The 27,708-nt window shown below is 41.8% G+C and overlaps 6 protein-coding genes across 8 annotated transcripts; 2 read left to right on the top strand and 4 right to left on the bottom strand.

Annotated features, from left to right (window-relative positions):
- The first annotated feature begins 90 nt into the window (after positions 1-90).
- LOC111604097 (glycogenin-1) lies at positions 91-10,869 on the top strand. 3 transcript variants are annotated; one of them, XM_023321994.2, is made up of 7 exons: positions 91-120; positions 4,513-4,823; positions 4,895-5,184; positions 5,236-5,416; positions 6,895-7,398; positions 8,345-8,543; positions 9,926-10,869. In XM_023321994.2, the coding sequence occupies exons 1-7, from the start codon at positions 114-116 to the stop codon at positions 10,420-10,422; spliced, it is 1,989 nt and encodes a 662-aa protein (XP_023177762.2). In that variant the 5' UTR covers positions 91-113; the 3' UTR covers positions 10,423-10,869. The 3 variants fall into 3 exon arrangements, with proteins under 3 accessions (XP_023177762.2, XP_023177763.2, XP_023177765.2); XM_023321995.2 differs by lacking the exons at positions 91-120; positions 6,895-7,398 and adding an exon at positions 5,638-5,700; XM_023321997.2 differs by lacking the exons at positions 91-120; positions 6,895-7,398.
- Positions 91-12,521, top strand: LOC111604099. Its single transcript, XM_023321999.2, has 3 exons — positions 91-120; positions 10,920-12,146; positions 12,221-12,521. Exons 1-3 carry the CDS (start codon positions 114-116, stop codon positions 12,286-12,288), a joined length of 1,302 nt encoding a protein of 433 aa, XP_023177767.2. The 5' UTR covers positions 91-113; the 3' UTR covers positions 12,289-12,521.
- Positions 12,522-12,613: 92 nt separating this feature from the next.
- LOC111604098 (UDP-glucuronosyltransferase 2C1) lies at positions 12,614-14,978 on the bottom strand. The gene is made up of 4 exons (XM_023321998.2): positions 14,930-14,978; positions 14,155-14,410; positions 13,433-14,098; positions 12,614-13,376 (listed from the first exon to the last, which is right to left on the bottom strand). Exons 1-4 carry the CDS (start codon positions 14,930-14,932, stop codon positions 12,712-12,714), a joined length of 1,590 nt encoding a protein of 529 aa, XP_023177766.2. The 5' UTR covers positions 14,933-14,978; the 3' UTR covers positions 12,614-12,711.
- Positions 14,979-15,196: 218 nt separating this feature from the next.
- On the bottom strand, positions 15,197-17,487 carry LOC115483459 (UDP-glucuronosyltransferase 2B15-like). The gene is made up of 4 exons (XM_030225531.1): positions 17,377-17,487; positions 16,727-16,985; positions 16,003-16,668; positions 15,197-15,946 (listed from the first exon to the last, which is right to left on the bottom strand). Exons 1-4 carry the CDS (start codon positions 17,470-17,472, stop codon positions 15,282-15,284), a joined length of 1,686 nt encoding a protein of 561 aa, XP_030081391.1. The 5' UTR covers positions 17,473-17,487; the 3' UTR covers positions 15,197-15,281.
- A 1,725-nt stretch (positions 17,488-19,212) lies between these two features.
- Positions 19,213-21,728, bottom strand: LOC115483450 (UDP-glucuronosyltransferase 2B15-like). Its single transcript, XM_030225447.1, has 4 exons — positions 21,499-21,728; positions 20,748-21,006; positions 20,019-20,684; positions 19,213-19,962 (listed from the first exon to the last, which is right to left on the bottom strand). The coding sequence occupies exons 1-4, from the start codon at positions 21,499-21,501 to the stop codon at positions 19,298-19,300; spliced, it is 1,593 nt and encodes a 530-aa protein (XP_030081307.1). The 5' UTR covers positions 21,502-21,728; the 3' UTR covers positions 19,213-19,297.
- Positions 21,729-22,683: 955 nt separating this feature from the next.
- LOC111604073 (UDP-glucuronosyltransferase 2B13) lies at positions 22,684-26,066 on the bottom strand. The gene is made up of 7 exons (XM_030225448.1): positions 25,853-26,066; positions 24,737-24,987; positions 24,513-24,671; positions 23,998-24,459; positions 23,732-23,935; positions 23,389-23,663; positions 22,684-23,327 (listed from the first exon to the last, which is right to left on the bottom strand). The coding sequence occupies exons 2-7, from the start codon at positions 24,834-24,836 to the stop codon at positions 22,938-22,940; spliced, it is 1,590 nt and encodes a 529-aa protein (XP_030081308.1). The 5' UTR covers positions 24,837-24,987; positions 25,853-26,066; the 3' UTR covers positions 22,684-22,937.
- Positions 26,067-27,708: the final 1,642 nt, after the last annotated feature.

Here is a 27,708-nt window from a genome sequence, read left to right as displayed (position 1 = left end):
CCACCAAATTTCATCCCCGGAACGCAATAAATCGCGAAGGACTCGGTCCGCGTGTGTTTATAAAATATATCAAAAATTAAGTTAACAAACAAAAAGAATTAAACAAATACAAAATGAGCAGTAAGTTTTTACCAACAGCGTTCGCAGCCAAAGAAGCGTGCATAAGAAGTGAACACAGATAAAAAAGTTAAAATTAAAGAGAATCTGTGTGCGTGTGTATGTGTGTACTATGCATGGCTACTGCCTATCCATATCCAAGTTGAGAGGCGCTGCTGGGCCATCCCTTTGCAATTGTATTTGCAATTGCGACTGAGACTGCAGCTCTTCTCTGTTTCTTTTTATCGCAATTAATAAATGCCGCAAATCGATTGCATTCTCATATTTCATAACGCCGCATCTTTGCATAATGCATATAGATTCTATATAGTTGATATGTAACAGTTAATATGAGATTGTCAACTACATGTGTTTTGAGGCCAGCAAATTGCGGCGACGACCTTTATTGACCTTCAATAGCATTTGCCTAGCCGCTGCCTCTACCTCTACCTCTGCCTCTGCCTGTGCGTGTATGCATATGACGGCGAGTATGTGTGTGTGTGTGTGCATGCAGAGCATTTAGATTTCGAAAACAAAGCGCATCAGAAAAAGACGAAAAATATATAAGAAAAACACACACACATCCATACGTAAAACGTCAGTTGTTTGTTTATGAAAAGTATGCGCGAAATTGACTTAGACAAATGTTGACGCACTGATAACGTACACATAGTGTTACGTGTGCCAAAGCTACGCCAGAGAGTCAAGCTTAAAGTTCGTGAGAGGGAGACTGAGAGAAACTGACTGAGAGCGCAAGCCCAGTTATGCTCGACAATGCATAAAGAGCGTAAACAGAGCGTTTACCGCTACTCGCTTTTGTATTGTATCGCTATTCAACGATTTTGCATGGTGAGCAAATATTTGTGGGTTTCTTCATATTCTTTTCTTTTGAAAAGAGAGCGCGTGGTGAAGGTCAGTGCCAGATTTGTTGTCACTTGTCAATTGTCGTCGTCAGCGCCCATTGATTAAAGCAAGTCACGACCTATGTAAGTAACTGTACAAACTAGCGCCAGGCAGCAAAAAGCAAATACAGATGATTATCAGCCAGATTACAATTTCCGCATTTAGTTTATTCGAATGCCCCTATGCCCATTTCTTAGCTCATTAGAACTGCATTCGCCTTGGCACTTTCACACGCGTCATGTTTGAAATGCATGAATCGAATAAATATAATCATATTCTATTTGTATAAGCAAACGCAGGCATTAGTTATAGATGATCTATTTATAGACATAGCAGACATCTAGAAATTATGGCTGGCGACAGGCGCTAACGATTCTCAGTGGTATTTCAAAATTTTCGAGAAGAAAAAGTTTTCCACAGCCAAAAACGCCCACAATGCCAGAAGCAGAAAATTAAAAGAAAATTAAATAAATGCCAATACTTATAGACACACATATATGTACATATGCATAAGTATATGTATCTGTATGCGAGTGTGTGTGTGTGTAACTGTATCTGATGCCCGCATAAATCATAAGGCGCTGCCTTCTCCAGTTTGAGTAGCTCCCTTGCTGCGATTTCTAAAAATGTATCTGTATCTATGAGTGTGCGTATCTGTATCTGTATCTGAGTATCTGTGTATATGCGTGTGCTGCATGCAGCTGGCAGAGTTCGCTGCTTGTCGCGCTACAATTTCATTTCACATTTTCTGGCTATTTTTAGTGGCCTCTTCGCCAGATACAGATATATATATATATCTATATATTTATACATACGTATATCTCGCAGATACATACGCTTGACGTATAACTCGTTTTGGATGTTGGCATTGCTGCACTCGCTGAATTTTGCCGGTCTTTGCCAGTCGGGCATGGCTTTTGCCGGCTGCCGCAAAATGTGGCGTTCACTTTGGCATTGGCGGCGTTGCATGAACGAGTTTTCGTTTTGGTCTGGCCATGCCACTGCATTTGGTGCTCTCTGCCTCATTCACAAGCTCGTCTCATTCATAGGTCAAATGAAATCCTCTACGGCTCATTGAGCATTTGCCATGCCGCTGACCTTTTGAACTGCAAGCCAATCAGCTGATGATTAGCCATTGCTGAGCAGTGGCAAAGAGCAGAGGGCAGAGGGCAGAAGTTGCCAGCTAAGAGAGCGCTGCAGCTGCTGAGCGAGCTTTTACTTAGAGCTAAGAGAGCGAGCGAGCAAGCTTTCGGTTACACTGCGCACAATTTCGAATTGATTTCTTGCACAGGCTGTCAGCTGTCATCAAAATTGCTTATATTACTAGTTAAGCAGGTATATATATAAGAATATTTTTTAAGATCGGTTCGTTTTTTGAAATTCCTTGTGACATTTGGACAACTTGAACAGTTGTCTTTTCAGTTTGGACAGCCAAGTGTTGTTTATTTAATTTAAATCAAAATTTATGGATGTCATTTCATTCGTTTTGATATTTTTCTTTCGGTAAATATAGATATACATATATTGTTTGTTTTTTATTGTTGTGACATGATATTTTCATATTATTGTTGTTTGTGCTCGCATCCGGTAAGTCACGAAGTTATTAAAAACCATTTTTAGTTTGGCCAAGTAAATGATTTCATTTTTATTTTAGGCACAACATCTCATTGCACACATAAAATAAAAAGAATGTCAAGAACGAACACATCCAAAAAAAAAAAGAACAAAAAGATTTCAACAACACCCTGAAGTCGCATTATTTTGCACCCACACACATCCATTAAATCCGTCAGATACATTTTCGTATATGAGAGCGCCACCTGCCGGACGGCGGCACAGACTTTGGTGACCAAAATGCATTCAGCTGTTGCTGTTGCTGCTGCTACTGCTGTTGCTGCTGTCGCTGCTCCTCCTCCTCCTCCGTCGTTTCCATTCGCTGCCGAATGCGTAGCACAGAAGGTAGTTCTTGTTCTCGTTCTTGTTGTTGCAATTCACATATTTAGCTACATCTAAACGCTTCTCAACTACCAAAATCCGGTGCGCTTTCTAATGCTAAATAAACCTTACAGATTATTTAGCTAAAACAAAAACAAAAACCAAAACAAACTACAATCAAAAACCAAATAAACCCAACCAAACGAACTAATCATGAATTTAACCCCAACTAAAGTGTTTTACAGCCACCTGTACAAAAGATTCTTCTCAAGTAGTAGAAATGAATGTTCCAACCATTGTCCATAATACAAACTGAAAATAAATTTTTAATACTTCTATAATAACGACGATATTATGTTGAATTTTCTTTTCTTTTCTTTTTTGCATGAATATTTATTTATTTATAATTTACATATTTATTTCTATTAATATTAAATAAGTTTTACGTTAGATTAATTATTAAATTGTATAAATTTATTTAGTTGAGCCATTGGCAAGAGATTCTAGAAATGATTCAGGCAATTTGAAGAATAATTTTAATATTTTATGTGCATATAAAAATGACATTTAGCTATGCATCATGCAACATTGTTGCAAGCTATAATCATTCATTTAAATTATATAGATCTATTAACAAATACTTAAATTAAACGTAGAAAAGAAAGGAAAAAATATTTTTATGAAATATGAATTCGAAAGCTTAGCTAAATTTACGAACTGTAAGATCTGTTACATATATATGTATATATATTATATTTAGCGTAATATTTAAGCCTTAGTCTAACCGCCAACAAATTCATTTTCCATTTAACATTAAAGAGCTCGTTAATACAATTACTCAACGCCTACATTAATGCTTCATTTCCAAATTAAATTTCAGTTTTATTTGGCTAGTGGAATGTACATGGCTCATTTATATAGATATGTATATCTATGTATATCTATGTATATCTATGTATATATATATATAGTATATATATAGTTGATACAACTAAATGCCAACAACGCAAAATATAATTTGCTGACTAAATAGATGCGCCTGAGAAATGAGTTTTTTTTGCTAGTTCTACTGCTGCTTATTCTTCTTCTTCTATTGCTTTTTTGCGAATCCAACAAAATAGCCGAAATGGGCCTCAATATAACCCAAAATAATCGAAAACATTGCCAAAAATGCTGCATGCGATCGCCGCGTGCCCCGCCCACAAGTTGTTGACGCAGATGCCTGCGCGCACACACACACGCAGACACTCTCACACTCACTCATTCGACTAGATCGTGTATCTATATAAACTATATTTATATAGATCTCTATATATATATATTCCTGCTGCTTGTGTATTTATAATCCATAAATCGCCTGCTGAATGCCAAACTAATAAAAGAAAAATGAAAATGGAAAATGGAAATTTAGAAGAAAAAGAAAAAGAAACTTGTGCTAATGCCAAGCTCTTGCCCTTGCAACTGTCTATGTGTATCTGTGTGGCTCACTCCTCTAACTATGATTACTTTCCAATGTATATAGCTATAACTAAGCAAACTGATCTAACATCTTGTGCTCTTCGTGCTCTTGTTTGACAGAATTCGCCTGGGTTACCTTGACGACAAATGATAACTACTCGCTGGGCGCCCTGGTGCTGGCACATTCGCTGAAGCGTGCCGGCACCGCTCACCAGCTGGCTGTGCTGGTGACGCCCACCGTATCGGAGGCGATGCGCGACAGACTGAAGGACGTGTACAATGTTGTACAAGAGGTGAATGTCCTTGACTCACAGGATGCTGCCAATTTGGCACTTCTCGCCCGCCCCGAACTGGGCGTCACCTTCACAAAGCTCCACTGCTGGCGTCTGGTGCAGTTCGAGAAGTGCGTGTTCCTCGACGCAGATACGCTGGTAAGTAGACCAGGAATCTATGAAGTAATACATAAACATATTCTAATAATTCCCTCTTCACTCGGCTACAGGTGCTGCAGAACTGCGATGAACTGTTTGAGCGCGACGAGCTCTCCGCTGCTCCAGATGTCAGCTGGCCAGACTGCTTCAACTCGGGCGTCTTTGTGTTCAAACCCAGCGTGGACACCTTCAGCAAGATCACAGAGTTTGCAGTGCAGAATGGCAGCTTCGATGGCGGCGATCAGGGTCTGTTGAATCAGTTCTTTGGCGATTGGGCGACCGCAGATATTAAGAAGCATTTGCCATTTGTCTACAATGTTACGGCCTATGCTTCCTATTGCTATTTGCCCGCATTCAAACAGTAAGTTTCGTGCACTCGATGCGACTCTATATTCATGAATATGTCTTTCAGGTTCAGAGATAAGATTAAGATTTTGCATTTTGCTGGCAAATTGAAGCCATGGCTCATACAGTTCAACTCTGAGACAAAGAGCGTTGCCACGCCCAGCGAATACGCCCATGCGCAAGACCTTATCCAACACTGGTGGACCATCTTCTGTGATAATGTGCATCAGTCTCTGAGCGACAATATGGTAAGTGCTCTCCACAATATTTCATTCGTTTCACACACACACACACTCTGTCTCTCTTCGTAATTTATTCACGTTTCAAAGTGTGTGTGAAGATTGTTGTTATTCTTTAATGCTAAAACCAGTTCTTTGAGAGTTTTGCGTTTCGTCCAAACTAAAAACTTCAAATCTAACCGAAATTAAATATCTGTCATTTTAACCCCTAATTTGCTGCTATGCTAAAGCGTAAAACGCCGGATAATACAGATATTGCTAGTGATAATACCGATAGAAGCGTTCCACGAGAGGTAAGCTGATCTATTACCAGCACACGCAACTTATAGAGTTCACGGCGGCGAGGGTCACTCAATCTACTCACATTCTTGTAGCACACATTGTATATATGATCACGCTACTTATTTGATATATATTTGTATATACATGTATAGTATTATTTATTGATTCATGAAATGTAAATAATCGACAAAATATTGCATTTATTCTGAGCTACTTTGTGCTTCAACGACCTCGTTATAGTTTTTAGTTTTAGCTTTAATACTTTCATTTTCTATTAAGTTTACTTTAGCTTTGGCAGCCACGCCCCAAATTGGCCTCTATTCCTCAATCGTTAGACAGACATTTCTCTGAGTGGAGTATTTATTTCTCTTCTGCTATTCTTTCTAATGCCAATCTATGTATATATGTGTGTGTGTATATTGTATTCGTGTGTGTGTGCCTGTTTTTTGTGTTGTTTTCCTCTCGATGCTGCATCGATTTGGCCAGGCGCCAACGGAATGTTTAGTTGGCCACGTCAATAAATTGAAATGATCCAAATGGCATGCAAATTGGTATTGTCAATTTATTGAGGCGTCTGTTAGGATTTCATTAACTGGTATGCCAAGGGAAGAGGCTGTTGGGATTATTGAGATAAAGTCTGCAGATGGAAGGCATGATCAAAGTATAACTAAACATAAAATATTTTGTAGAGAAAAACTGATTTATTTGTACAGGATTTTTATGTTTTTTCACAAATTCTCAATTCTCAATAATTGCTGAATTCAATATATATTCCATATTGTAAATTATTTAAACATTTTCTATACACTAGAAAAATGTCCTTCTCTACTGCAACTGCTCTTCAGACTCTAGCAAATTGGCAGCACTGTACTTTTAGGGTGACCAGTTTTTCTTTTTAAATCATCAAACTACATATAAATAGTTCAATGTAAATGTTTTCAAATATTCTTTATTTACATATAGATATATGCACTAAAACTACAGGGTAGACTCGGTAAAATACCCTGTAAAATGTTGTGTATTTGTTTATCCTGTTCTTTATGGTGTGCTTCAAGTTCTTATACAATTCTGTTCACTTCTCGTAGCCTTAAGCCTTATTATTTGATGCTTGTAAGTTATTTAAATTTATTTTTGATTTTCAACTCTTATCATGCGCTTAATTATCGCAAAAAAACCACAAATATCGCTTAAATCACAAACCAAAGTGTCTTTGCTTGAACATAACGCACTCGTCGAGCTATGCTGAGTACGCTTACGATATGGACAGCTACTATCATGAGCAACAGCAACAACAACAACAGCCAGAGCCATATGTGCCGCATGTCCGTGAATATCGTGATCCCTGGGCAGATTACTATGAGCAAGTGGAGCGACAACAAAGTGAACTCGAACCACAAGCCGAACCCGAACCCGAACAGCAGTTCTGGCATCATGATAGTGACGAGAGAAGAGGAAGTTGGAACCAGTGTCAGAGCGATGCATGTCTCAGACCCACATCACCATCACCTCAAGCACCACCACCACCAACACCGCCACCGCCACCGCCACCAACCACTGCCAATGAAGAGTCCATAGCAATAGATGTAAATAATAGCAATGAGCAAGCACAAGAACCCACCCACGAACCACACACGAACCACCACCCAACGACACAAACCACCTCAAGTCACAATACACAAACTGAAGAAGTCGAAGCCGTCGAAGCTGAGGTAAAAACTACAAATGAAACGGGCAAATGTCAACAAATGCACCACAAACACAACCACCAAACCACCAAACCACCTTTCCAGTTCCCACTTCAGATTTGCTGTTGTTCTCATTGTCTTTGGTTGCACTGTCTCATGTCTCATGTCGCGTCGCGTCTCTCGTCCTGCGTCTATCGTCTGGTGTCTAGTTAAATTGACTTTGGTTACTGCTGCTGCGGCGGCTGCTGCTGCTGCTGCTGTCGCCTGTCACATTTGCATGTCCCATTATCATACAACGTGTTATCGCCGCTGTCCACTGTCCATCGTCCACTGTCTTCATTATCTTCATGCTCATCATCATCATCATGTTGTGGGCTGCTGCTGCTGCTGCTGCTGCTGCTGCATTTGCTGATTTATTGCTTGCTTTGGCGTCCTTTAAAAAGGCATTAAGTAGTCCTTGAGCTGTTCGTGTGGGTGCGTATGTGTGTCAATGCGGGTGGCACTTTGGCATTTGCATCTGAAAAGCATTTAAATGTCAACTGGATTTCTTTATTCTTGTTTCCTATACACACACACATACTCCTATACACAGCCACGCCCATACCCACACCCACACACCCATAGCTACATCTTCATAGAGTAGCCTGCTCATGGTAATCTGCCACACGAGGACATGCGAGCTACACATACAGAGCAGCTTGCAGCGACCAACAACAACAGCACAAGAGCGAAGCGCATTAATCATACGCCACGTTGTGCGGGCGCAACTGCCTAACAGCTAATTGAATGTACATAAAACTAAAACTAAGTAAAGCAATTAACTTTAGAATGTCTGAAGCATGCCTTTATGTAACACACTGTTCTATGCCCATAAACAGTTATGTTTTGTGTTTTGTATATTTGGTTTTCGCTTCTTCTTCTTTTTTGGAGAGTGTCTAACACTGGCAATTGGATAACTTTGTTTTTATAGGCTGGCCTCGCTGGCGCCTTGTCGCAGCTGCGCATCGGCGTGCAGCGCACACCCGAACAGGAGCAATACGAGAATCTGATGCGTCGCCAGTGCTGGGAGTCGGGACAGATTGATTATACGGGCGCCGATGCGTTCGACAACATCTGGAAGAAGATAACGCAGACGCTGGAGTCCAAGCCGGAGAAGGAGGCGGAAACTGGTAGTTCATAGATACGAAGCTAATATATGTAGTGAACAAACAACAACAACAACAACAAGCAATTCTAAACGTTATGTGTGAACACAGACAAGTCCTCACACACACTCGCACACACACACACACGCACACAAGTCTTTGACTTTAATAAAAAAATAAACACAAATTTAAGCCAAGTGATGTCAAGTGTCAGGCAAAATGCCATATTTAATTGCCAGTCACACACACACACTCAGACATGGTTTGTAGCCTAGTTAGCAGCAGTAGCACATATCATAAAATTGAAAAAATATATATATATATATAATATATATATACACTGTTGTATATATAAATAAAAAACGCACAGAAATTTTAATTAAGTTTTCAAATTAAACTTTTTTACACTCGTCAACGACGCTGCTGCTCTCCACGTTACAAATTCATTTAAGTGTATGTGTGTGTGTGACACACTTGACACCTACATACCTACACAGCCAGACATATCCTTGGCACAACAACCACTTGGCCCAGCCACAAAACTTTTACACTTCATTGTATTTTAATTGAAAATTCTGATACTGTTTTTATTTCTGTTCTGCCCTCTTGAGTCTTAACACTTTTGTTTTTTTTTTTAGCTCATCTGCATAAAGGGCCCTAAAATCCCAAATTCCCCTCATCAATTAGAATTTTAATTTATTTTTTCTAATGAAAAATGTGTGTATAAAATGTAAAATAAAATGTTTTCTTAAATATATATTTCGAAACTAACTAGAAAGTGTTGCCTGTGTGTGTGTTAGATGTGTGTATGTGTGTGCGTTTTCACACATACAAAGTTCTTTCTTTCTACCCTTTATGTTGTAATTTACATTGAAATATTGTCTATTTATTCAAGAACACAAAACACAAAGAACAAAAACTCTTCGTTTAATCACAAAACCGTTTGAAATATGCATTTTTATTTTAGCTTTAAGATTTCGTTCGTCTCTCCCCACCCAACACCCCTACACCCTTTACGCGTTCTGTAAGTGAGTTTTAAATATAAGTTTGTTTTTCTTTTTACATTTATTGTTTTCAGTCGTCTATTTCTAAGTTCTCTCATCCTTACATCAAACACCCTTCCATCTGTTGTGTGACGTATTTCCTAAGCTGTGGGGTTCATATTAAGAGATTTACTATATATTTATATGATTGAGAAAGATCATAGTTCATATTCAATCAGCTTCATGAGCACGCACTGCTTGACTCACATCAATTGCCTTCGATCAAGCAATCAATCAATCAATCTTCATTCACTGTGCTGCGCTTCAATCATCTTCAATCATGCCTGAGTAGCTTCTGTGTAATGCAATTCTTTCTGCAGTTTCGCCTGTTAAAATCAAAATTACCCTAACCGCATTTTCCAGATAACGATAACGATAACGATAATGATAACGATAACACGCTAGGCTTTAATCAATTGCTAACTGAAACTGCAAATAAACTGCTGCAGCAGAGGCCAACCAACGAAGCCCATATCAAGGCCAACATTGAACCCAGCCTCAGCCTCAATCTCAGTCCCAGCTCCAGCTCTGGCTTAAGCTTGCCAACTAATCAGGGCTCAAATGTGACAGAGGTCAAAGCCGGCCCCGCAGCCGTCACAACTAACAAACTTCCAACTAACGCACAGAAACCCGTCGTCGCCGCCGCCGCCGCCAACAACAGCAGCAAAGCCACTGTGGAACAGCAATCAGCCAGAGCAACCGCAACAACAGCTTCGACAGCGAAACCACAACGTGTCCAGGCAGTCGGGCAGGCAGCACAGGCGACGGCAGCAACGCAACCGGCGCAGCAACATATCCTGCAACAGAATGCGGCACCCACCAAGCCGAGCAGGCAGAAGGCGTCGCGTAAGTTTAAATAACAATTACTGCAACTGCTGATGCACTACAGCTGCCTGCCGCAACTGGCGACCAGGGCGGCGCTGCTTCGATGTACCCTGCGACTGGATGGCGACAACGAATCTGAATATCTGCCGGAGCCGGTGCATGTCTAGGCCCCGCAAGTACAAGTACAGTAGAACCTAAACAACAGTAACAAATGTAAACAAAACCGAAACCAAGTACAAAACGCTGTAAAAATGTTGCTTAAACGAATTTAAAAACAAAACAAAACAAAACAACAATAATTTACCAAATGCGCCTTAGATGAAACTAATTTGCAATATCTTAGCATAGGAAACCTTTTATATACATATTTATATATCTTATATATAACATGCCACAAGTGCTTGCCACAAACACACACACACACACAGAGTCATACAGAGATCGTTAGCTGCGCTACACAATACAATTTATATCTATTCGAAACACACTCACACAAACACATGCAACTGCAACTTCTTTACCCTCCACGAAGAGCTCCTGACCTCCGCTGACATTGAGGATGGCAAAATTGAGTATGACAGGGCCACCGGTGCTAGCACCCAGTATAAACTGATCGATGGCGGCTATGAGATGATCACCACGACGCCGCAGCCGAACGGCACGGTCAAGACCCAGGTGAAAACTTTCTGGGACCCGAAGCCCGTTAGCGAAGCGGACTTGGCCAAGGAGCAGGCCAACAAGAAGATCATCAAGCAGCGCCTGGGCAAGGAGATACGCATCGATGAGAAGACCACCATGTTGACTCGCGCCATTGAGGGTGGCTACGAGGAGGTCTACACCACCATCAATGACGATGGCACGCGCAGCATGCGCACCAAGACCTTCTACGATTCCGTGCCCACGGAAATCAATGAGAACACCACCACCAAGGTCAACAAGACCAAGAAGAATGTCACCCGCAAGTCGTCGGTGGATTCGACCGACTCGACCGAATCTTCGTCGCGCCGCGTTGTGCAGAAGGTGCAGAAGAATGTCAACGACAAGCAGTCCAACTATCGCGAGGACACCACCATCGAGGAGACGCGCCGTGTTAGCCAGAACATTGAGATCACCGAGAATAATCGCACCGTGCGCAAGAATTCGCTGCAGGAGCAGAGCATCAAGGCCGTCACCCAGAGCACCGGTGATGCCAGCAAGAAGAAGAAGAAGCCCAAGTCATCGGCGCCACCACCACCGGCCGACTTTGTGCAGAACGACACCACAACCGTGGCCTCGAAGCGTGTGCCCGGCGGCGTTGAGTACACCTACTCGACGGAATTGGAGTCGGGCAAGACGATCACCACCTCGAAGACCGTTTACGAGGAGGAGGAAGTCGAGCTAACCGAGGAGGAGATCAAGCAGTATAAGAAGACCTTGAAGGATGCCGAAAAGCACAAGAACGTGACCAGCACCAAGAAGCTCAAGTCCGAGTCGGGCACCAAGAAGATTGTGCCCTCCGAGAATCCCGGTGATGTGACCACCGTTGAGACCATCAAGATCGAGGGCGGCACCGAGTATCACTACACAACTGTGACCTCTGAGGGCATTGTGAAGAAGGCAGTGAAGACTGTGTTCGATCCGGTGCCCAGCAGCAAATCGAATCCCGACGACACCGACGAGGAGGAGATCATTGAGGAATACGAGGAAGAGATCATTGAACCCGGCGAGAAGACGGTCAAAACAATTGAGACTGTGAAGCAGTTGCCTCACAAGTTCGAAGGTAATAGCATAGAAATAAGCAAACTCAGCTTAGACTCAACTTAATCTCAACTTAAAACTATTTCTTCCACGCAGAGGAAGTGACCATCACCCATGAGAAGAAGGAGAAGAAGGTAAAGAAGTCCATGATCATCAGCCAGTAGAGCGCGCACGGCACAACCAACACACAGACACCCCCACTCAGACACAAACAGACTCACACACACACACACTACTACACGCGCTAGCTTTTGTATTCGTTGACATTTGAAAAGTATCTCTTTGACCTATAAGTTTGGAAATTATTGGTACCCCTAATATGTATTTCAGCGCCCAGTTCAGAGAGCTGTCGCTGGTCTTTGTACGCTTCTCGTAAGCTTTGTTATTAATTATTTTGGCAGCTTTCTGTTGCCCTGACGCGAGTTCACAAAAAGTCCCTTGTAAAATGTTTACACAGCACTCGAAATTGTATTAAAAAACTATCAAAAACAATTTTATAAATTTATTCAAACTAATTAACATAATCATAGCACACATTTGTTTATCAATAAATCGTTTTGAGTTATCAAAAAAAAGAGAATTTTGTTCTAGTTTCGCTTGGACTTCGCTTTGAGCTTCTTCGCCGACCGCAAGCTGCGGCAGATGAGCAGCAGAGCCAATAAAGGAAATAAGACTAGAGCTACGGCAATGCCAGCTATGTCTAGGAGATAGAACTGATACCAGGGCAAGTTCAGACCCTCGGATACCAAATGTGCTGCTCCACGATGTTCAATGACGTAGTCGATCCAGTACATGGCCGTATCCATTGCACTCAGTGGACGATCGCGGAAGATGCGTGAAGCACGCTTTATGTTATCGCGGTACTTGGGGTTTTCCAACAGCTCAGTCAAGGCATGGCGCAGCTCCTGCTCCGCAACAGTGCGGTAATCCACGCCCATTGTGTAGCCAGCAATTTGACCCTTTTTAATATTCAAATACTGATCGGCATAGACTGGCATGCCGAGCACAGGCACACCATAGTGAACCGCCTCCTGAGTGCCGAAAAGACCTCCATGGGAGATGAAAACCTTGACGTTCGGATGGGCGAGTATATCAGTCTGGGGCAACCAATCCTGGGTCATCACATTGGGTGGAAGCTTGAGCAATTTGTCATCCTCGAACTTCCATAGGACGCGTTGCTTAAGGCGGGCAAATACATCCAGGAATATCTTGAGCTTCTCAGGCGGAAAGTCAGCGCAACGTACTTGGGAGCCTAGCAGAAGGATTGTAGGATAAAGTCAAGCTTGGCATAACTTATCAATAGCTTACCCAAACTGAAGTAGATGGCTCCATGCACAGCTTCATCCAAGAACTTTTGCATTTTAGGCGGCAAAGGCTTTGGGGGTTTTATGTGTAGTCCACCCACTGGAATCATATTGAAGGAAACGGGCCTAGGAGCTTCGAGTGGCATATAGGTATTCAGCAGAATAACTGAAATGTTGCGTTCCATTTCCCTAATGGAAGGCAGCCTATCGAACGTCTTGGAAAAGTGTTGCTCCAGTATCCCGTCCTGAGCTGGATAGTACCAGTATTTTCGCATGAGCTCTTCGGCCAGTGAGACGTAGACATTGTCAATGCGTTCCGAGAGGGACATGCGATCCGTATAGGGCTTCCAGCCATGGGCCACGTATGACCAAGGCGTGACGATGCCCGTCAAGGAACTCATGTAGTTGGCAAAGGTGAAGGTAAACAGGTTTATGACAGGCACTTGATAGAGATGACCCAGAAAGAGGGCGCCCTCATTGAAGAACTGTTCGACAAGCAACAAATCGTACTTTCCCGCCTTATCCTTTGCATGGATAAGTTTTAGCACCTCAGGAGATTCGAAAGCCATACTTGTGCTCTTCAGTCCCATCTCATAGAAGAGCTTAAGCAGCGTCAAAGTAGAGACATCAGTTAGCTCCACGACAGAGTTGACTTTTGTCGTTTCCAGAACTAGACACGATACAGGATTAGTTAGAGCTGATGAGACTGGATTATTGTACACTCACTTGAGGGCCAGAAGTTGTATTGAGGTATTACAATCTCTGTGTAATTCAAGCCCAGGTTTTCCTTGGCCAATGAGAAGGGCGTGATGTTGGTGACCTCATGTCCATGCTGCACCAACTCCCTGATAACGGCATTCAGCATCATAAAATGACTCTTCCCAGGAAAGAAGAAGGCAGTCAAGATGCGCGATCCAGTGCTTAGCTCCAAATGCTGCAGCCCCACCAGAGCCAGCAGCAGGAACTTCAAGACTCTCAGTTGCTGTAGGTCAAGTAAACGTTGTTGTTGCTTATGAAATTTAAGATCTATGGCATTTCAGTTTATATTCTTATCTTAGTGGGAACTGCTCTAGTAGCAACGAAGTTTTTCTATACCAATTTCAGTTCTTATCTGTCATACGAACAGTCACAAACGTTTGTTTTATCGCTTACGTGCTTAATAAATTTATTTATAAAATTAATCAGGTTGTTTTTGCCTGTGTCGTCTTCAAGTATTTCCGATCAGCTGTTCGCTTAGTTTTCCAAAGCTTAGATTCGCCTGCTTCTCGAACATATTTCGTATTTCACAATATAGTTTATTGATACGTTTGCTAGTTATATAATTAATATAAATTATTTTAGATCAATGACTTTAAAGACAAATTAATGTATCGATCTATATATCTACATCATATCTCAGCTGTACTTTCTCTGCTAAGTTTAGCTATTCAAAATTGTAGTTAGACTCAATTAGTCTCGCTGAACTTAATTTAATTTATATTATTTGTGTTTTGTTTATCACCATTTTTGTGTTCCGGCTTCGCACTCAGGCGGCCGATCTACGACACGATTCAAAGACGACTGAGGCCCAGTCGGCAAGTGCTAAGCCAAATAATCAGTAAAAGGTGTTTAAAAACGAGTCTCTATAATGTGTAGCGATTTGATTGGCTGCTCTTTCAGGTACTCATTTCAAGGGATTCAAGCCATTCTTCAAATCGTGAAAATCGCATAGAAGAGCTCTCTTGAAGTAAGAGATATTCAGTTGGGGTCAAGAGAGAACAGCTTCATACTCTTTTTAATTTGTAAGTCTACAAATTTATTCAATGAAATTAACATACTTAAAACATGTTTGGGAGTTTCTATAAGGCGTATTACTAGTTTCGCTTGGACTTTGGTTTGGGCTTCTTCGCAGACCTTAACTGGCGGCAAAGAAGAAGCAGAGCCAAAATGGGCAACGAAATCAAAGCCAACGCAATGCCCGCTATGTCTAGGAGATAGAACTGATACCAGGGCAGGTTGAGTCCCTCGGACACCATGTGTGGTGCCCCACGATGCTTGATAACATAATCGATCCAGAACATGGCCGTATCCATCGCACTCAGTGGACGATCGCGGAAGATGCGTGAGGCTCGTTTCATGTTATCCATATACTTGGGATTCTCCAGCAGCTCTCTCAGCGCATAGCGCAGCTCCTTCTCCGTGACCGTGCGGTAACTTACACTCAAAGCAAAGCCAGCAGCTTGCCCTTTCTTAATATTTAAATACTGATCTGCGTAGATGGGCATTCCGAGCACAGGCACCCCATAATGAACCGCCTCCTGAGTGCCGAAGAGTCCTCCATGGGAGATGAAAACCTTGACGTTCGGATGGGCGAGTATGTCAGTCTGGGGCATCCACTTCTGGACCATCACATTGGCAGGCAGATTGGGCAGTTTGTCATCCTCGAACTTCCAGAGAACGCGTTGCTTAAGACTTCCAAACACACCAAGGAACATCTTGATCTTCTCGGGTGGGAAATCCGCGCTACGCACTTGAGAACCTGTCGGAGACTGTTAGCCAAGGCCATGAACATATGAATATGAGTTTGCAACTTACCCAAACTGAAGTAGATGGCTCCATGCTTGGCATCGTCCAAGAACTTTTTGATATTCGAGGGTAAAGGTTTGGTAGGTTTTATGTGTAGTCCACCCACGGGAATCATATTGAACGATGTGGGTCTAGGGGCTTCCAAGGGCATGTAGCTGTTCAGCAGAATGACTGAGATATTCCGCTCCAGTTGTTTAACGGTTGGCAAGTTCTTAAACTGCTTAGATAGATGCTTCTGTATTATCTCATTCTGGGCAGGATAATACCAGAATTTGCGCATCACTTCTTCTGCGAGTGAACAGAAGACGCTGTCAATACGTTCTGTAAGTGACATACGATCTGTGTAGGGCTTCCAGCCATGAGCCACATACGACCAGGGATTGATGATGCCTGTCAAGGAGCTCAGATAGTTGGAGTAGCCGAAGGTTGTGACGGTAATCATTGGTATTTGATATAGATGCCCCAGAATGAGGGCGCCCTCGTTGAAGAACTGCTCGGCCAGAAGCAAATCGTATTTGCCCACTTTGTCCTTGGCATTGATCAGATCTTGGACTTCCTTCTGCTCAAAGGCAAAGTTCGTGCTGCCCAAGCCCATTGTATAGGCGACCCTGAGGAATGGGATGGTGTAGACATCTGTCATGTCCAGTGCTGACTTGGCACTGGTCAAGTCCATAACTAAAGAGGAAGATTTGGTTAACAATAGTTGGTTATTACGCCTTCCAAAGAGACTTACTTGCACCCCAAATATTGTATTGTGGTATTAGAACTTCTGTGTAGTTCGCACCCAGTTTCTCCTTGGCCAATGAGAATGGTGTAATGAAGGTCACCTCATGTCCTCTATGAACTAGTTCTCTGATGATCGCATCGGTTATCATGAAATGACTTTTGGCGGGAAAAAAGAAGGGCGCCAGAATACGGTAACCAGCTCCAACTTCCATGTGCTGCAGGGCAACAAGGCCCAGCAGGAGGACTTTCAGGACGCTCTTTGGTTGCTGTGGATGATATAGGTAAGTTACAAATGGAGCCAAAGAACTTATCTTTCCACTTGAAGTTCTTAATCTAATGCTATGTAACTACCACTTTATAGTAACTACTCAAGCAGTTAAGTTTTGCAATGCGAGCCCTTATCTGGCTATTACGATGCGTTTTTATTTTCCTTATCAGCTTTGCACGTTTCATAATTCACTTGAATGCGTTATTGATTTGTTACTTGTAATGAATTCGCCTATAGTATGTCTGTAGGTTAATAGGTGAACATGATGAATTTGTTAGCCCGTTTTAAGTTGATAAATATTTGTATGAAATCCTCTTTCTCCGCGTAGCTTGCAGTTAGACACTCAATTTATTTGATTAATTTTACTTAAGTTTAATTTATTTGCACACCATTTTCAATTTGCTTGCTGCACTTGGCGAGTGTCTCAGGTTGCAGTCGACCGATCCGCGGCTCGATGCACAAACGACTGAAACGTTGCCTCCCATGCACTGTATATGGACTCCAGGCCACTTATCGGCGATGCACCTGTGATGAAATTCGGCTGGCAAATACCCTGCACGCTGGCGATAAGACTGACTCGATGACTGCACTTTGTCGCCCTCTTGAATTGAATCAATCAGTTTTAATATAAAACGCCTGCAGCCTCGCAATTGCAGAGCATTTATCAGTCGAGTGCAGGCTGAGTTAATTCTCATACACTTAATTGCCAGAATTAGCTTGAATCATAAATAATTTATAGCTATTTCCTATATATATTTAATATGTGATATCAATTACAGGGTATTTTCGAACTTGACCCACTCAACGAGAGACAATATTTGAGGATCTAATATATATAAGCTTTAAGCTAGTAGAGAATGTTTTTTGTTTTGCTTTTTCGATGAGTCGACAGTTTAGGAGTGTCGGCTGTGATCGGAGCTGCGCTAGGAATATATAACGTTGTTTCACACTTACGTGTTATCAGCTGTAACAAAGCGACACACTTCATTCTACCTATATAATAAAATATGTATATATTGGCAACTATTTTTATTACTAGAAATAATGATGAGCTACTGATTGAAAGGGCTTTAGATTTCCTTTGCTTTCTGCCGCTGCCGTGGAGCGGAAGTATGTCCGGCGGGCTAAGGCAAAGGCCAGCCGATCTAAGGGCTGTCACAAAGTCAATCATATCCACCAGGTAGAACTGATGCCAGTTGAAGTCGAGACCAGCGAGGGTGCGCCCGTATCTCTTTGCTCTGCACATTGCTGCCTGGAATAGAAGTGGCGAGAAAAGTTATTTGGGGGTAGCTCGTAGTGTTGGGGTTCAAACTTGCCCAGGCTAAAGATGCCGCCATCTGTTGCCGTATCGAGGTTCTCTGGTTCCTCTTAGTCAGCGAGTAGAGTTACCTCAAGTCCACGCTGCACGTGTGTTACCTATCGAAGAAGGCCGTCAAGATGCGTGATCCCAACTTCAAGGGGAATCTAAGTTGCTGTAGGTCAAGTAGATAATTTATTAATAAAGACAGTCTGAGGTGCTTGTGAAATTGTAATCTGTGACACTTGAAGTAATATTCTTATCTTTATGGGAATTGCTCTAGCAGCAAAAAATTTTCTATTTTATGGCTATAACAGTTTGAGTTCTTATCTATCTTCACGAGATTACGAACAGTCTGAAACGTTTGTGTTATCGCTTACGTGCTTATTAAACTTATCTATAAAATTAATCAAGCAAATTTCGTTTTGTGGCGTCTTCAAGTAATTCTGACCAGCTGTTCGCTTAATTTTCCAAAGCTTAGATTCGCCTGCTTCTCGAACATATTTCGTATTTCACAATATAGTTTATTGATACGTTTGCTAGTTATATAATTAATATAAATTATTTTAGATCAATGACTTGAAAGGCAAATTAACGTATCGATCTATCTCTCTATACCATATCAGCTCCACATTATATATTCTAAGTTCAGCTATTCAAAATTGTAGTTAGACTCAATTGTTCTTGTTCTCTTAAGTAGTTGTCCTACTCGCTGAAATATTATTTGTTTTTTGTTTATCACCATTTTTGTGTTCCGGCTTCGCACTCAGGCGGCCGATCTGAGACACGATTCAAAGACGACTGAGACCCACTCGGCCAGTGCAAAGGATGGCATTCAAGCCATCATGAAAATCGCATAGAAGAGCTCTATTGTAGCTCTCTTGAAGTAAGAGATATTCAGTTGGGGTCAAGAGAGAACAGCTTCATACTCTTTTTAATTTGTAAGTCTACAAATTTATTCAATGAAATTAACATACTTAAAACATGTTTGGGAGTTTCTATAAGGCGTATTACTAGTGTCGCTTGGACTTTGGTTTGGGCTTCTTCGCAGACCTTAACTGGCGGCAAAGAAGAAGCAGAGCCAAAATGGGCAACAAAATCAAAGCCAACGCAATGCCCGCTATGTCTAGGAGATAGAACTGATACCAGGGCAGGTTGAGTCCCTCGGACACCATGTGTGGTGCTCCACGATGCTTGATAACATAATCGATCCAGAACATGGCCGTATCCATCGCACTCAGTGGACGATCGCGGAAGATGCGTGAGGCTCGTTTCATGTTATCCATATACTTGGGATTCTCCAGCAGCTCTGTCAGCGCATAGCGCAGCTCCTTCTCCGTGACTGTATGGTAGTTTACGCTGAGCGCATAGCCAGCAGCTTCTCCCTTCTTGATATTCAAATGCTGATCAGCGTAGACGGGCATGCCGAGTACAGGTACCCCATAATGAACCGCCTCCTGAGTGCCGAAGAGTCCTCCATGGGAGATGAAAACCTTGACGTTCGGATGGTCGAGTATGTCAGTCTGGGGCATCCACTTCTGGACCATCACATTGGCAGGCAGATTGGGCAGTTTGTCATCCTCGAACTTCCAGAGAACGCGTTGCTTAAGACTTCCAAACACACCAAGGAACATCTTGATCTTCTCGGGTGGGAAATCCGCGCTACGCACTTGAGAACCTGTCGGAGACTGTTAGCCAAGTCCATGAACATATGAATATGAGTTTGCAACTTACCCAAACTGAAGTAGATGGCTCCATGCTTGGCATCGTCCAAGAACTTTTTGATATTCGAGGGTAAAGGTTTGGTAGGCTTTATGTGTAGCCCACCCACGGGAATCATATTGAACGATGTGGGTCTAGGGGCTTCCAAGGGCATGTAGCTATTCAGCAGAATGACTGAGATGTTTCGTTCCAGTTGTTTAACTGTTGGCAAATCCTTGAATTGCTTGGATAGATGCTTCTGTATTATCTCATCCTGTGCAGAATAATACCAGAAGTAGCGCATCACTTCTTCTGCGAGTGAACAGAAGACGCTGTCAATACGTTCTGTAAGTGACATGCAATCTGTGTAGGGCTTCCAGCCATGAGCCACATACGACCAGGGATTGATAATGCCCGTCAGGGAACTCAGATAGTTGGCGTATCCGAAAGTTGTGACGGTAATAATTGGTATTTGATATAGATGCCCCAGAATGAGGGCGCCCTCGTTGAAGAACTGCTCGGCCAGAAGCAAATCGTATTTGCCCACTTTGTCCTTGGCATTGATCAGATCTTGGACTTCCTTCTGCTCAAAGGCAAAGTTCGTGCTGCCTAAGCCCATCTGATGGGCAAGCTTGAGGAATGTGATAGTGTCCACATCCGTCATGTCCAACGCTGACTTGGCATTGATCGTGCTCAAAACTGAAGAAGAAGTTTTGGTTGACATTTAGTTAGAATTACGTTACCCCAACCAAATGGACTTACTTTCACCCCAAATATTGTACTGAGGTATAATAATCTCTGTGTAGTTCGCACCCAGTTTCTCCTTGGCCAATGAAAATGGTGTAATGAAGGTCACCTCATGTCCTCTATGAACTAGTTCTCTGATGATCGCATCGGTCATCATGAAATGACTTTTGCCGGGAAAGAAGAAGGGCGCCAGAATACGGTAACCAGCTCCAACTTCCAAGTGCTGCAGGGCAACAAGGCCCAGCAGGAGGACTTTCAATGCGCTCTTCGGTTGCTGTAGGTCAAATAGATTAGTTAACTTATCTTTTTACTTCAGGTTCTTTATCTAATTTAATGTAATCACTTTAGGCTAGCTACTCAAGCAGCGCTGTAGACTTTTCATTGTTAGCTCTTATCTAGCGACGGATTTTCCTTATCGCCTACGTGCGTTTAATAATTAACTTGCATTTTCTATTGATTTTGTATTCTGTGAATAGCTTTATGGTATTTATCGCTTGACAAATTCGTAAACGTTTGGCCAGAACGGCAAAGCATATTAAACGTTTGTAAACGTTTGCCGAAATATGAAGACATAAGAGAGAGAGAGAGAGAGAGCGAGAGAGAGAGGGAGAGGCAAACACTTTTATGCGATTTATGTTTTGGGCAAAACCTGTTTCTGTTCAACTGATAAATATTCAATTGAAAAATTTAGCTTATTTTTGTGCACATTTTTGTTGCCCACTGAAGTTAGGCACTTAATTTTGTTTAAGTTAATTTATTTGCTCACCATTTTCAATCTGTTTGCCGCAGTGTGGGAGCTACTCAAGTGTCGGTCGACCGATCCGCGCCGCGATTCACAAACGACTGAGACGTTGTCGGCGCTGGGTCTGCCGTATGTCGACTCCAGGCAACGTATCGGCGATGCGTCGTGATGAAATTCGGCATTCAAACTTCTAGCAAGACTGCGATAAGGTTGGTTCGATGGTTCGATAACCAAAATGTGGTTTTTAATAAGTTTTCATATGATGGAAATGTATATAAAAGACGCTGATTTGCTAGTAATTACAGGGTATTTATCGGTCGACTACACTGCTGAGTAAATTGCTTAACCTCAACTGTTGCGAGTCAATTAAATAATCAGATATGTTCTATATATATTTCACATTTCATTCACAACTCTATGAATTAGCTTGAGTTAGACTTTGAAGAGATAATTTTGTATGCATATAAGACACTCAAGAGTATATTTTTACAGGGTATTTTTGTAGAGCGCAATCCAAAGCAATTCCAGCTGTTTGTGTTATCATCAGAGATGAGCTAGAAATACTTTGGACACGCTCGTTGTTAATGGATCTTCACGTGCCACGAGGGGGCCAACAGTATGATCAGCAAGCCACTGGGAAACTCTCACAGCCTATGAGAGAAGGGCCTTTAATACCCTGTAGCCACTAAAAGCGGTTATGCATGCCTTGTGCTTCTGTAAATATATTTAAAATGTAGTTTCAAGACTCGATTCTTTTTTTTGTCTAGCCAAACTAAGCTGCCCATCAGGCCCAACTTATATTTGTATATTCCACTTACAATTCTCGCTGTCTGCTCATATCAATTAAACATTCAATTCAAATTCATTACAGCAAACAGCCAACAGCCAATGCATTTCATCTCGTAAATAAGTGCGCAGTTCTCTAAAGCATCTGCTGACTGTTACGCACTTCATATACCCTGTAAAGTTAGCACTCTTAAATGCTTACATCCATGACATTACGATTTACAGGGTATATCATAGAGTTGCATGTTCTTTTTAAGCACCAGACTCTATGGCGAAAGACATATAAATCGAGTTCTATATGAATGATGATGTATGAAATAGCTATGAACTATAAGTATATCGATTACTTATCGATTTTTGCACTTGGTCCACTTAAGCTCAGCTAATATTTGAAGAAATTAATTATATAAAAGAATATACAAACTAACGTTTCTACAGGGTATTTGCAAGTGGAACGAACCTGCTGAGCATATATTTAAATTTGCTTTTCAGTTGGATCGACAGCTTAGCAAATGTGAGTTATGATTGGCGCTACGCTAGGAATATATAATCTTGGCTGACACGAACGTGTTATCAAGCGTCTCTGTATAAGACACGTTAGGCTATATTTCTATATATTAACAACTATTTTGATTGACAACAGCAATTACAACTAGAAATAATAATGAATTAATGATTTAATGGGCTTTCGCTTTCCTGTGCTTCCTGCCGCTGCCTTGGAGCAGGCGTATGGCCAGCAGACTAAGGCACAGAGCAGTCGATCCAAGGACTGCCACAAAACCAATCACGTCCAGCAGGTAGAACTGATACCAGCTGAGGTCGAGACCAGCGGATCGCATGTGGGGTGCGCCCTTGTGTCGTATCACGTACTCGATCCAGTAGACGGCGCTGCGGCGCGGCGACATCGGACGATCCCTGAAGATGCGGGAGACGCGCTGCACATTTTCCGCGTAGCTGGCATTGTGGATGAGCTGCAGCAGTGAGTCGCGGAGCAGCTGCTCCGTAATGGACTGAAAGTGCAGGCTAATGCCGTAGCCGCCCAGCACGGCCTTGTTCATGTTGAGATGCTGCGAATGGCGAGGGCATTAATCAAAGAAGTCGTCTATCTGATCAGTGTAAAGCACTCACCTGGTCGCAGTAGAAGGGCATGCCCAGCATGGGCACGGCGTAGTGTACGCCCTCCTGGGTGCCGAAGAGTCCGCCGTGGGTGATGAAGACTTTGACGTTGGGATGAGCCAATATATCCGCCTGTGGCAGCCATTTGCGTATCATGACATTGGGTGGCAGCTGACCAATGGACTCGTCCTCGAATTTCCACAGCACGCGCTGCTTCATGGAGCCAAAGACCTTGAGGAACAGCTGCAACATGTCCCTGGGCATCTCTTTGCTCTGCACATTGCTGCCTGGAATGGGAGCAGAGAGAAGAGTTATTTGGGGGTAGCTCGAAAATAGTGTTTGGGTTCGCACTTGCCCAGGCTAAAGAAGATGGCGCCATCTGTTGCCGCGTCGAGGAAACTTTGCATGTCTGTGGGCAGCGGCTTGGGCGGATAGATGTGCATACCGCCCACTGGCACCATGGCGTCTACAGTGGGACGTGCCGTCGTCAGCGGCGCGTGACTGTTGAGCAGCATAACCGAGATTTTCTTCTCCATGCTCCTGACCTTGGGCACTTCAGCTGTGGGCGGGGCGGGCAATAGAATCAGAGATTTTAAGCTATCAAAATGGGTCAGCACTTACCCAAGGCCTGGCCAAAGTACTGCTCAGTGATGGCGTCCATTTTGGGAAAGTAGTTGAGCAGACGATCAAAGTCCTCGTAGAGCGAGACGTACGTATTGTGCACCCGCTCCATGAAGGACATGCGGTCGGTGAAGGGCATGAAGCCGTGCGGCACAAACGACCACGGCGTAATCAGGCCCATCATTTGGCTCATATGGTTCTCATACCCTAGCGTGCTTGTGGTGACAATGGGTATGTTGTACTTGTAGGCCAGCGCCAGAAAGGCCTCCTGGTAGAACTGCTCGGCGAGCAGCAGATCGAAGACGCCCTTCGTCTGGCGAGCATTGATCAGGGCCTGCACCTTGGGCTGACGTAGCGCATGCTCCGTGGTCTTCAGTCCAATAATCTCCAACATCTTGAGGAAATCATAATTCTTCATCTGCGTCAAGTCGAACAGATGCTGCACTCCAAAGTTAAGCTTCACTGTGGAACGATTCGTTAGTCTGAAAACCCTTTGCAGGTTTCTGCTCGCTCACCATCGTGCCAGAAGTCGTAGACCGGTTCGATGAGCAGCTCCGTGTAGTTGCTGCCCAGCTGCTGCGAGGACAGCGAGAAGGCCGTGATCATCGTGACACGATGCCCGCTCTCCACGAGTTCCCTTATCAGCGCCGTGTGCATCATGAAATGACTTTTGCCTGAGCAATTTACAGCCAGTTAGAACAGTTTTAGTTGCAATTGCAGTACAGTGAAACCTGCTTACCTGGAAATGCATACACGGCTAAAATGTTCGCCGGCCTAGCCTGCGGCAGTGCAGCCAGCGCGCAGTACAGTAAAACAAGACTCAACGACTGCAGCTTCATGCTGGTGTATTCAATGTGAATTTATATTTTCCAATTTATTTTTGATTTATTTTCTGCACTTTTCTTTATTAATTTTCTTTTATTTTATAACATGTTGAGTTTGCACTGATGTCTATAAAGTGTTTGGGAACGAACGCGAATCTCTCACGAGCTAAAAGATAAATGCATGGAATGCAGGTTAGCTTAGAGCTGAAGTATATTTAATATTATTTATATATATATGTTCTACTTGAATTTAATTTCAATTTCTAGTCTTAGAATGAGACGACTATTGCTCTCGCTTAACTAGTTAAGCTTAACAGTCGAGCAAACTCTGCTAATATTTGCTAAGCTCATCAGTTCACTGATGTCTCCTCCTATCAATTAAACATTCAATTCAAATTTATTACAGCAAACAGCAAATAGCAAATAGATTTCAACTTGACTGCGCTTGCAGCTCTGTAAGTGCGCAGTTCTCAGTTGCGTATACCTTGTAAAGTTGACTCAATATTTGTTTTAAATTTTAGCAATTAACTTGCTAAGATGCAGTATAGAATATAGATATGAAATACTTTATGCATTTTTGTTGATTATATTTCAATATTCATTTTGGTTATCAAACACTACTTCCATCTATGTAATAATGCGTTAAGTTTGCAGAGTATCTCATAGAATTGAGTCGATGTAAAGCGACTTATTTACTATTATTATTCGTATATAATTTTCGTTTTGATCAAGGTAAATTTTTAAAAAAAATTTAAGCCTGGCGATTAAACAAGTTTCTACAGTTTCCATTTACAAAACACTTGATCCCATCAAAGAGATTATTTATTCTGTTAAAATAAAGTAAACAAGTTCGAGCTTGTAAGTTTTAATCTAGTCTAAGTCTAGTATCTGGCAACTATTGTCTATTAACTATTGAGACACATATAGAGATATAGATAGAGATGAGAGACAGATGACAGATAGATAGAGATAGAGATTGAGACAAGTATATATAAATATATAATTAAAGCTGAAAATTGTTCTACATTTACTTTTATGCTAATCCTCAGTAGATTCAATGCGATTTATGTTTTGGCCAAAAACTAGTTGAAACGTTTTTCCGCTTAATATTACTACTGATATTAAAGTTTACTTTTATGCACTTCACAGTTAGCTTTCTGGCATTTACATTGATTCAGCTAATGCCTAATTTATATTCAATTTTTCACGCTTCTATCAACCGATCCACGGCGCGATTCACAAACGACTGAGATGCTGTGGGCAGTGCGTCTCACTTTTAACGTGGCCGCCAAGCGGGTCTGTTCAATTTGGTAGGCTCAATTGAAATACCCTGCTAAACATGTCAAGAAGGTTGTCTGATTTGGCTTACAACAGCTCAATCAATAAGTTTTTCTATGATAGAATTGAATATAGCGAGTAAGCTGCTGACTAAATTATCTAACACTCGCCTATCGGAAGTCAATTAAACAATCGAGTCTTGACAGTTATTTCCCATATATATATGACTTATATGAATAAAAAGTATATCAATTACAGTATATCAATTTACAGGGTATGCTCTTGCGACACATTCAAATACAAGCCCCGATGATTCGGCTCTTTTACAAACACCAGCTATCATTGAAGATGAGCTAAAAATATATAGAAAATATTGGGCACGCGCGTTATCAGGTATAGTAAAGCATTTGTTATTTATGAGTGTTTATGAATGTCAACAATTTTTGTTGATAGCTGCTATTCCATCTAGTAACAATGACACATACATTTCGTGAGTTTTGATCTTCGCGTGTGATGCTGCTGCGGTCAGCGTCAACGTATGATCAGCGAGAAAAGCAGATGGCCAGCCAATCCAATCTCTCGAAAGCCTCTTTCGTGCTGCTATTCATGAACGACGATCAGCGCCGCTGAGAAGCTCTCACGTCCAATAAGAGAAGCGCTTGAATACACATTATCGTTAATAGAAGATCTATTGTGACAGTGAGTATATTTATTTGTTATTCACAGATACCCAGCAGGCAGCAGGCATAGACGTGTGTGTATGGCTTGTCTAAACATTAGTTTTTATATTTTATTTATATTTCTCAGCTTGATTCTTGTTTGATTATGCGCACCTTAAGTTAATCACTAAATAAGATTATAGCGACAGGTCAGCAGATGCAACTCAACTAATATTTTTATATAGTAAAGTAAACGTTTCTCACTATCTCCTCATATCAATTAAACATTCAATTCAAATTGATTACAGCAAACAGCAAATGTATTTCTGCACTGGGTTCCGTCGATTGCTGCACAGTAAGTGGGCAGTACCCTGCGAAGAAGGCATAGATTATTAACAAATAAATGTTTAGACTATTCAATAAGTAAAAGGCATCGTGGGCCTTTTTATTTAATCTCCTTTCAATATTAGTTTTAGTTGAAATTTACTCTTTCTCCATATGTCATTAAAGATTTACAGGGTATCTAATAGAAATACACTCAGTTTTTCATAACTTCTCACTTACTCAGTTAGTTGCAATGACTCGATGGAAAGCGACTTATTTGATATTAATAATTATATGAGCTGCATGCATGCAATTTGTGTTTTAAGCAAGCCTATTGAAAGTTCACCTTGCAATGCGCTCGAACGATTAAGTCAGCTACAGTAGAACTCGCTTAATTTATAGATTAAATAAATTATCCTTTGTACTCAAACGCATTCCCAATGAAATGTAACTCCTATTTCTATAAACATAGTTTAAATTAATATTTCTACTATATATAAAAGGTTTCCATATTTATACATGTGTTGTTAAGGTACTAAATATGATTGAACAGCTTCTACATTAATAATAAAATAAAATAAAAAAAATATATATATATAAAGGTACATATTTGAAAACAAATACAG

The sequence above is a fragment of the Drosophila hydei genome, unplaced genomic scaffold, assembly GCF_003285905.1.
Source record: "Drosophila hydei strain 15085-1641.00,03,60 unplaced genomic scaffold, DhydRS2 tig00008134-arrow-pilon, whole genome shotgun sequence".
Classification (NCBI taxonomy): Eukaryota; Metazoa; Arthropoda; class Insecta; order Diptera; family Drosophilidae; genus Drosophila; species Drosophila hydei.
Note: the sequence above shows the minus strand (reverse complement) of the source record. Positions and strands in the feature narration are given on the sequence as shown.

Bases quoted from the DNA above. Each gene is read 5' to 3' on its own strand.
- LOC115483450 (XM_030225447.1), bottom strand. The intron at 20,685-20,747 runs GTAAGTCCATTT...CTTCTTCTTCAG, and splicing joins GTACAATATTTGGGGTGAAA to TTTTGAGCACGATCAATGCC. The intron at 19,963-20,018 runs GTAAGTTGCAAA...AGTCTCCGACAG, and splicing joins AGCCATCTACTTCAGTTTGG to GTTCTCAAGTGCGTAGCGCG.
- LOC111604098 (XM_023321998.2), bottom strand. The intron at 14,099-14,154 runs GTGAGTGTACAA...TATCGTGTCTAG, and splicing joins ATACAACTTCTGGCCCTCAA to TTCTGGAAACGACAAAAGTC. The intron at 13,377-13,432 runs GTAAGCTATTGA...TCCTTCTGCTAG, and splicing joins AGCCATCTACTTCAGTTTGG to GCTCCCAAGTACGTTGCGCT.
- LOC111604073 (XM_030225448.1), bottom strand. From the start codon at position 24,836: ATGAAGCTGCAGTCGTTGAGTCTTGTTTTACTGTACTGCGCGCTGGCT. The intron at 23,936-23,997 runs GTAAGTGCTGAC...CCCCGCCCACAG, and splicing joins GTACTTTGGCCAGGCCTTGG to CTGAAGTGCCCAAGGTCAGG. The intron at 23,664-23,731 runs GCAAGTGCGAAC...CTCCCATTCCAG, and splicing joins CGCCATCTTCTTTAGCCTGG to GCAGCAATGTGCAGAGCAAA.
- LOC111604099 (XM_023321999.2), top strand. The intron at 12,147-12,220 runs GTAATAGCATAG...TCTTCCACGCAG, and splicing joins GTTGCCTCACAAGTTCGAAG to AGGAAGTGACCATCACCCAT.
- LOC115483459 (XM_030225531.1), bottom strand. From the start codon at position 17,472: ATGGGAGGCAACGTTTCAGTCGTTTGTGCATCGAGCCGCGGATCGGTC. The intron at 16,986-17,376 runs GTGTGCAAATAA...TATCATCCACAG, and splicing joins CAGCAAGCAAATTGAAAATG to CAACCAAAGAGCGTCCTGAA. The intron at 16,669-16,726 runs GTAAGTCTCTTT...CTTCCTCTTTAG, and splicing joins ATACAATATTTGGGGTGCAA to TTATGGACTTGACCAGTGCC.
- LOC111604097 (XM_023321994.2), top strand. The intron at 5,417-6,894 runs GTAAGTGCTCTC...CACAAACCAAAG, and splicing joins AGTCTCTGAGCGACAATATG to TGTCTTTGCTTGAACATAAC. The intron at 8,544-9,925 runs GTAGTTCATAGA...CGCATTTTCCAG, and splicing joins GGAGAAGGAGGCGGAAACTG to ATAACGATAACGATAACGAT.